We start from the raw sequence: 9215 nt of genomic DNA on the forward strand, positions 1-9215 counted from the left end.
ACACACACATATATATACACACACACATATATATACACACACACACACACACACACACACACACACACACACACACACACACACACACACACACACACACACACACACACACACACACACACACACACACACACACACACACACACACACACACACACACACACACACACACTGTACATCATTAATGTGCCGACAGAACTCGTCTGTTGGACTCTGAATTAAATCTGGAGCAGGATAAAAACAGTCACACACATCCTGCTGGACTAATAGTACTAATTTCAATAACAAAACTAAATTAATTAATTAAAACATTTCTTTGCTGTCTCAGTTAGCCAACAGACTAGATGGAGTTTTTGCTATTTTTTGTTTTATAACTTAAGTTTCCTTTTACTGCAAAAAATTAAATTAAATTAAATGTTGCCAAACGCTGTCTTTAACCAAGAACCTGTCACAAGAAAAACACTTTTTTTGTAACTACAACCTCCATAAAGTCTGACGGACCCAGAAGGCTTATGGGAGTTGGAGTTTTAATAAGGTAACCAGTTAATCCCAGAAAACATCTGTTTTGATTCAAATCTTCACAAAAAAATACATAAATTCAACAAAACCTACTCTGAAGCCATTATCTGCTTTTAAAGTAAAAACAAAAAATGAAAATCTCATTGTAAACAAATGTCATTGAATCTTTTGTCATTTTTTTCACCTTGCAAATACGCATTTAAGTTAAATAATATCGCAAATAGTTCATCATATTTTCAATGTTTGATTCCAGTAAAGCGAGCAGGGCTTTAAACTGGGACGAAGACGAGTTGAGAGAGTTTACAAAAAGCTTCTAACCTTTATCTCCACATGCTGATGTCATCACTCATCCCTAATAATAACACACTGTTGGCTCTTTGTGGTAAAGGCCTTCTCAAACATTTCCCATTTTAAATCCTTCCCAACTCCTCAAATCTTTCCTTTCTGTACATCTTGTTTTAGAAACATGACTCTTCAGGTTGTGGTCCAGACTATTGCCGAGTCATCACTTACTGTACCCGTCGCCTCCTAACGTCATTCCAGACCAACATTACACATTTGTACTTCAGTTTAAACAAAAGCAGATTAAGTAAATAGTACAGGAAGGTAAAAAGGCAGCTTTTAAACACAGTTGTGCACTCAGCTGTTCCTGTGTGCACATGGCAGTGTGTATGTAAACCAGCTGGGTTATTGTTACAGAGTTCAAATAAATAATACGTTAGCAGTGATTAAATACTACAACTGCTCGTCAACTTATAATGGTTTACCTTTTACACACTACTGCTGCTCAAAAAGTGTTTGCTCCACAAAATCCTTCCTGCATTCATCTATTCTGGGAGGGAGGAGAAACTTAGGGAGGATGAGCAAAATCAAAGGAGGGGGAGTAGAAAGTGCATTCCAGTGGAAGACAGCTGATGCCAGGTGGTGATCGTCTGGGAAGCATCACATTCTTTTCTATCCAGCTACACAACCAGCTCACTACAGAAACGAAACAAAATGCACAACAGACCCAAAAGGAGACTTGCCTGCTTGTTTTTGTACTTCTTGAGGTAACGTGGGGACACCAAACACTCCGGGTTGATGTCAGCGGTGACTGGTTCAATGAACTGAGGGTCGTGGTTCAGGTGCTGCATCTTGAGGAAGGACAGAATGTTCTGGACCTCCAGGTTGTACGAGCTGTCGGCCATGGTCTTCCCTTTGGAGGCCAAGCGGCACGCGGCCATCCAGTGAGCGTACTGTTTCTCCTGCAGATGAAAAGTCACATGGAACTAGAGAATTTGCATTCCCTGCAAAAATGCAGTGTGAATGCTTATTGCTTAATAATTTCAAGAAAACAGCTGAATAGTAGCTAAAGAAGAACAAGAAATAAGCTTAAATTAGTAGGAGGGAGCAGAACGTGCACAAGTTTGCACAATTAGGCTGAAAGAAGATGAAATGAGCACAAACAAGTGTAACGTATCTCAAGAATTCAGAAATAAGCAGAAAACAGCTGAAAAGTAGCATAAAATAACAGAATGAAGCTTAAATTATCAGAAGGATGCAGAAAGAGCACAAGTGTACCTAATGTAATGGACTGCCACACTGCTTCTGATCTAAATCGTTGATGTGACAGTAGTACTTGGGTTCGCTCTCAGCTACCACTATACCAAATTTCAGCTCAATTTGACTCAAATTGGCTGATTTATATTATTTTGCCTTTTTTGCTAAGGTGGCCATCTTGGATTTTAGATTCAGTCTATTAGGGATCATTGTCAGCTACCAAAATGCCAAATGTGTGCCCAATTAGGATTAAAAAAATAAATAAATAGCACAAAAAAGTGAAATTTATTTGAAAAAAGCAGAAATTTGTCAAAAACAGCTGCATAGTAGCTAAAACAAGCAGAAAGAAGCTTCAATTACTAGATGGAAGTGGAGAGAACATGGTTTTGCTGAATTAAGCTGAAAAAAGTTTAAATGATTGCAAAAAACATGGAATTAGCTGAAATTAGCATAAAACAGCTAAATAGTAGCTGAAACTTGCAGAAATAATCTGAAAGGAGCAGAACAAACTGAGATTAGCAGAAATAAGCTAGAAGAAGCACACAAATGTTGAAGTTAGCTGAATAAAGCTGAAAGGAGCACAAAACAGCTGAACTTGGCTGAAGTAGCTAAATAAAAAAAAAACTGCACCAGGAGTCTGAAAGAAGCTCAACCTGGACAAAATGTGAAAGGAGCAGTAAAAAGTTGTAAACAGAACAAAGACATGAAGGATGTAAAATGAGCTCAATTCATTTTCAATGGGGAAAAATGGTGGAAAAGGCTAAATATTTCAAAAAGCTAAAGTTGCACCAATACCAAAAGTCAGAGCACCCCTCTCCCAAAACAGCTGAACATTTTGATATTGTTGATATTGAATTGTTGAAATAGCACCAAAACTACGGGACGAGTCAGATGCCAAAAAACGTACAGAAGAAAAAGTAGATCTCAATAGTGTGAATGCTTTAAAGCGTTCAGTCTTACCGTGTCGCACCGAAGCCAGATCTCATTCATGCCATCAGCCACTGGAATTAACAATTTGATGTTGAATTTCTGACCCGAGATATTAACATCTGGCGTTACCTCACACCCTACACAGAAATAGTCAGAGTGCAAACAGGAAGACAAAGTCAAAGGTCACAAACATTCTTTAGAGCCACCAGCTAAGACAACATTCTTGAAGCAGATAAATAAAACATTCCACGATGGGCACGACGCAACATATTGAGTGCAAATGGGTATGAGCACCTCGAAGGTTCATCTGGTGAGCAGGTGTCCCGTGCGCCTCCTCTTTACTCTTGTAACAGGAAATTGTGATGTCCTTGAACGTGCACCAGTACTGCTTGTAGCCCTTCAGCGTCAGTTTCTTGGGTCTAAAAATACAAAGTAGACAGGTCAGAGGAAAAAAACAAAAACAAAGGGAGGGTGTAGTGGAACATAAAATACTGCAAAAAACAAAGAGTTGCTAAAGTGCAAAGTCAGCTAGATTAATTGGAGAAAGGCCAGCATTGTGGAAACCCATTAAAAACAGAAAACGCCTCTTGCCATCATACTGCCCCCAACTTTATACTGTAGATTTTATGAGTCAACCACCCTGGGGCCAGCAGCCTGTCAGCAAAGTCTTCAAGCCCAATAGGGATGGGATTCAAACTATTCTTTGTCCAAGTGCAGTCACTCTGAGGAGAAACTAAAAGCTCAGCCCAGCAAACAGTTCTTGGCAAAAATAGCTTATTACACCAACGCAAAGCAGGTAAGAATGATCTTATTAGGCCAGAAAAGATTGCTTTATGGTTCTTTGTTAGACTCACAATCTTTCAGATAAGAATGAGGGCTTTAAATGGTCTCAGGGAGAGTTTCTTGGTCTTTGGTAAATATTTCAAAGCACACAGTCTTGTGGGATTAGGTGGTTCTGAAGGAGACTTACTTGAAGACTTTAACATAGTCTGCTAGCTCAGGAATAGATGTGATGTCACCCTGCGAGGAGAGGAGAAACACTACTGTTAGTATAAGACTGAAAGATGATCTAAATAATGAGCTCAGAGCCAGCTTTGTATGTTTTGATGTTGCTGTGGAGCACAATATTCTAAAGAATACTTTTCATGAAGTATTGCCTCCCTCCATTCTGTCTGGTTAGCTTATTATAAATAGAAGGCTAAAACAGCAGTTAAACAGGACCGTTCTTTCACCGCTGGGCTGCAAGAAAGTTGCACAATTTCACAAACGGCATAAGAAATCGAATAAATCTAGTGACTGTGATGATGCCAGGATTTTCATACCAGTGTGTTGGACGTCTTCCCTCCTTCCAAAGTAATCTCCAGGTCGGACAAGGCTGCATCCACCTCATCGACCTCCTTCTCGCTGTTGTTCATGTGGTTGTCAGAGGACATGATTGAAAGCTTGTTGATGTGGTACTGTGAAGAAAAATGAAAAGTCGCCACTTGGGTCAATTTTTATGATTTTAAAACAGTTAATCTTTAGTATGAAAGCAGGACCTATAAATTATCATTACTGATGCCTTAAATCTACGAGCTGGAAAGGTGAACAACAAACACAGGACTTGAGGGTTGGAGGAGAGCACCAGATGTTGCTGGAAACCATTATCCACATCAACAATGCAGTTTACACTTGTGCTGATTTCTGTAAAGTTTGCTGCTGTGTGCGCAACGGATGCAAAAACGCTTCAACTTCCTCTTATAAAAAGGAAGCATGCCCATAATTATTCTCATAAAAATACTTGAAGATGCGTTTGTATTTTTGCTCATGTGTGCTGCCAATCGATACGCAGTATGAAACTATTCAAGAGGGAGATGTGGAAGAGACGATGATTAGTGCAACAAAAATAAAAAGGTGACTTCTTGCAACAAACACGACTGGTTGCAACATCATGGCTGGTGATGCTAACGCTGTAATGAGCACTGCGGTCAGGGCAACGCTTTTATAGCCTGTCTTTGAAGTGTACCATGCTATAAAATCATTCTCAGTGGGTACATATGAGCAAAAGTGTGGCACTGAAAACATGTTTTTGTAACAATGGAAATGTCAGTTCACTAGGATTGGCTCATTACTGAAACCCCCCACAGTACGTCACAGAAACTAAATAGAGCTTGTTGACAAATGGCATTTATCATGTCAACTCATCAACACCCTGTTGCCAACAGCTGCCCAAAGAGTGAGAGCCATGGTGCACTGTTTGAGAGAAATATGTCAGGCACTGGGCAGCAGGATGTGGGACAAAGGGCTCAACATGACACTGCTTCTTTACGCTGACATTCTTTTCTAAAAACTGCCACCCTGGGAGACTTGTTTCCTGTTTCTATGCAAGACTTAGAGGTTAGTTGCTGTTCTTGACCCTTGGTTAACAAATTTCTGTGAACTGTCCAAGTGAAACATCTAGGTGGGGCCGAGCCAACACCCAACGGCAGCATACTGCATTCAGATGATTACTGCTCTTTATTTAGACTGTTGGATCTCACAACTGTGAAATCTTGGTCAAAATCTCTGAACTCGTACCAGGTGACTGAAACAGAGAAGAGGATAGTAGAGCGTTAACAGACGGAGCTGCCTCCAGCCTAAACACTAACCGTGGATCTGCATCTCTCTGGGAGAAAAGGAACTACGCAGGAAGTTCTCAGAGCACAGGGGAGATTTAAAAGAATGTGAACAGGTTTATAAGACAGTTTCTTGTTGGGGTGGGTGGGTGGTCTTGGTGAAGGCATGGAGTCCGGTGGCCCAAGTTGCACTATAATTACCCATGGGGTGAGGACAGGGTGGCGTCCTCAGGTCTTGGCGCCCATCATTTATGATGGTCAGAAATAGCAAGGACACCACCTCAAGTCTACGCGGAGCAACTTGAAGAAGCAAAAGGGGTTAACATCTGTAAATCAATTCCACTGTTCCCCTTTTGCTGGTTACCCGATTGCTTAATGGAACCTAGGGTAGGTTTTAGCCCCCAAGTTGAACAGATAGAGCAGTAAATGAAACACTGTATCCACTTGTACCATTTAAACTAGTTTCAAATGTAAACATTACTACCAGTACTGTCTTTAAAGTCCTGCCCAAACCAGTTCTGTGAATGACAGCAGCAAGGCGTCAGAGATTACTAGAGTATGCGTAAGGATAAAAAATTACTTTGGTCCTATACATGGAGACACAAAATGCGAACATTGTCCTGGAATTGTAACAGAGTCTTACAAATTTCCATACACAGTAGTCTCTCACGACTTTGAAGATTCGATTTCCGAGAACTCGCTCTACACGTTCATGTGTTCACGTTCGTTTGCGGACGTGCAGTCCAAAATATTGGACTTTTTTTGTTACACACGGTTGTGGACTGTACAGTAATATCACTGTACAGAACTCATGGACGTGAAGAAGTTAAACAAAACAATAATAATTTGGACAGGCACCGCCATTTTGTAGTTTTCTTTCATCCAGGCTCCAGTGTATTGTAATCACCACTCAGACGGACTACATTTCCCTCAAACCAGTGCTGTGCTGTACTGTAGTGCCTCTGGGCACTGTTTCCTGCCCAAATGTACTTTTGCAAAGCGAAGTCATGACTGCTGAACCGGCCTTTCAAAAGTCAAATTTAATTCATGTCACATGGAAAAGGTTTTTTTTTTAATTCAACTTTACAAACGTAAGATTCAAAAGAAATTGTACATCATGTGAGGACATGTCTCTTTAAGAAACAGAGCATTGACCCGGTGACCCGGGTGCTGATTGGCTGTCACAGTACAATTTACCTGCGCTCTTTTTCAACTGTACATTACTCGTGTTGTTGTTTCTAAATGTTCTGTGCGTTCAAAAGTTTCTGGCGGTGAACCGAAACACCAGAAATGCCTTTTAACTAAAATGCTTAAGAACTCAGACGCTGATTGGCTGTTACAGCAGCAGACGGTTGCTAACACACGTAGCTGGGGGTTTGTTTGTTTTTCAGCTGGACGGCTGCCAAATGTTCTGTGTTTTATAAAGTTTCTGGTAGTGAACCGTAACATCAGTGGAAGATGATGGCGATTAAAGAGAAAGTGGAACTTCTGGACAAACTTTAAGGTGGCTGTACATACGTGGATGTTGTCAGCCGCCTACGGCACGGTTGTTAAGATGGAAACTGCGCTGGTCGTATGGATTAATGACTGCAGAAAATAACATCATTCCGGATACCAACACCAACTGGACAAAGGTGAAACAACTTTAGGATTGGTTCGACAAATTTCTAAAGGCATTTCGATTAAAAAGTGTTTCTCTGCATGGAGAGGCTGCGTCTTCTCACAGCAGGAGTGGAGGAGTTTGTTACCACGATGTTCAAAGATCTGATCACTCAGGGGGTCTACAGGTCTGAACAAGTTTTTAACGTGGACAAAACGAGCCTGTTCTGGAAAAGGATGCCGTCTCACACTTTTAATATGAAGAACGAAGCCAAAGCCCCTGGGTTCATCTCATCTTCATCACCTTCATCGTCATCACTGGACAGATCATTCTAAATCTCCATTTCTTCTACATCTTCTCTGGTGAGTAACCATTTCAGGTCTCTCTCTTCAGGTCTCTCCTGCCTCCTCAACAGAACCGAGCGCCCCGTCTACCCAACTACACCCCCCCACCCCACCCTCACCCCAAACCACCTGTCGGCACGGACGTAACGCTAAACTAGCGGCTCGTAATGCAGGTGCACTAGCTAAAAAGCTAAAGGCAGCCTCTTCCCTCATGCTGAATCCTCACGCTGAACGCACTCCCACCACTCGAAAACTGTCGGTACAAACAGCGCACGGCTCAGATGTGTGTCTGTCCCCCCCCCCCCCCCCCCCCCCCCCCCAAAACCCACAGTTGACCTGAACAGCGCACAGCTTTGGACGCGTCTCTGTCCATCTTCCCCACCCCTCCCCCCCATCAAAAATCACGGACGAGAGGAACGCCCCGCCATGGCAAGTTATCTAGGGGAAACACCGTGTTTCTATATTTTTAAAAAACATTATTACTCTGTTGTCAAATAATATGTTTTAGTTCAAAAGCCTGTCCTGACTCCAGTATTTTTTATAAACTATTGTGGCTTAAAAAGAATGGCGCTGATTCATTATTAAAGCATACCAAGAAGCCCAGAGGAAGCTTTTGTCCACATCAACTGCAACACAATGACTCAGCTTTGGGCTCTAATCCAATCCAGTTAATCAGTCTGCATTTAGGAAGCCCACTGCCACATGAAAACACTACTGTCTTCAAAATGAGGTTGAAGCAGGACAGAAATTATTAGAACTTTATTTATACAGGTTGGCTCCCATTGAGCCACAAAGACTCATTTACAATAGAGACCAGTTACATGCAGCACACAGGCAGATGAGAAAAAGAGAACACGAGGATTTAGGAAGTAAAAAAAAATAAAAAATCAAATCTCACACCACGTCCCGGCCAGGAAACCGTGTGAAAGATGAAAAAAAAAAAGACCTCGCAACATAAACAGTGACCATACAATGACATCATAATACATTTGTGCATAGAGGTCGACAAAGTCGGTGAGTTATCCATAAACATGACATGTAGTTCTCACACACATGCATATAATATTCTTACCTGCAGGGCTGCAAACATCATCATTTCCTCCTCTGTGCACTCAATTTCCTCCAGCAGGATGGCCCACTTGGCCTGTTCATACAGCTGGTTGACTCGGATGGCATCATACTGTGGACAAACACCCACATACTGAATAGAGAAAACAAAACTGCGTGCACTGTTCAAGGTTCAACTTTAAAAGAAAAATAATCATCTTCATAGATTATGTTGAATAGAATAAATTACTTTATTAAATAAATGATTACAATACTTGAGGAAAATACTACTAATTGTCTTGAGGATAAAGTTGTGATGCTTTGTGTGATGATAATAATAATAATAATACTTTATAAATTACTTTAAAACAACCATAGCTGCAACAAAGGGAAGTACTGTACACATAAAATCAATAAAATGTAAACACATAAAAAATAAAACAGTTGTTAAAACATTAAGATCAATAAAAACAAAAACACTGCAGAACAAATTCAGTGTGAGCTAAAAGCCAGGGAGTAAAAATGTGTTTTTAAAAGAGTTTTAAAACTGGACAGTGAAGGGGCTCGTCTGATGGGAAGAGGGAGATCGTTCCACAGTCTTGGAGCAGCAACAGAAAAAGCTCTGTCCCCTCTGAGCCTCCG

At 41.0% G+C, this 9215-nt stretch overlaps 1 protein-coding gene across 3 annotated transcripts in view; it reads right to left on the bottom strand.

Annotated features, from left to right (window-relative positions):
* The window catches only part of fermt2 (FERM domain containing kindlin 2), a 52639-nt gene that overhangs the window by 3394 nt on the left and 40030 nt on the right, over positions 1–9215 (bottom strand). For all 3 annotated transcript variants that reach the window (XM_037695172.1, XM_037695171.1, XM_037695170.1), the window contains 6 exons: positions 8599–8706; positions 4311–4445; positions 3959–4008; positions 3283–3407; positions 3019–3125; positions 1545–1763 (listed from right to left, as the gene is read on the bottom strand). In XM_037695172.1, the coding sequence (XP_037551100.1) occupies positions 1545–1763; positions 3019–3125; positions 3283–3407; positions 3959–4008; positions 4311–4445; positions 8599–8706 (744 nt within the window). The remainder of the gene's footprint in view (positions 1–1544; positions 1764–3018; positions 3126–3282; positions 3408–3958; positions 4009–4310; positions 4446–8598; positions 8707–9215) is intronic.

The sequence above is a fragment of the Nematolebias whitei genome, chromosome 21 (assembly GCF_014905685.2).
Source record: "Nematolebias whitei isolate Nwh7 chromosome 21, NemWhi1, whole genome shotgun sequence".
NCBI classification, from domain to species: domain Eukaryota; kingdom Metazoa; phylum Chordata; class Actinopteri; order Cyprinodontiformes; family Rivulidae; genus Nematolebias; species Nematolebias whitei.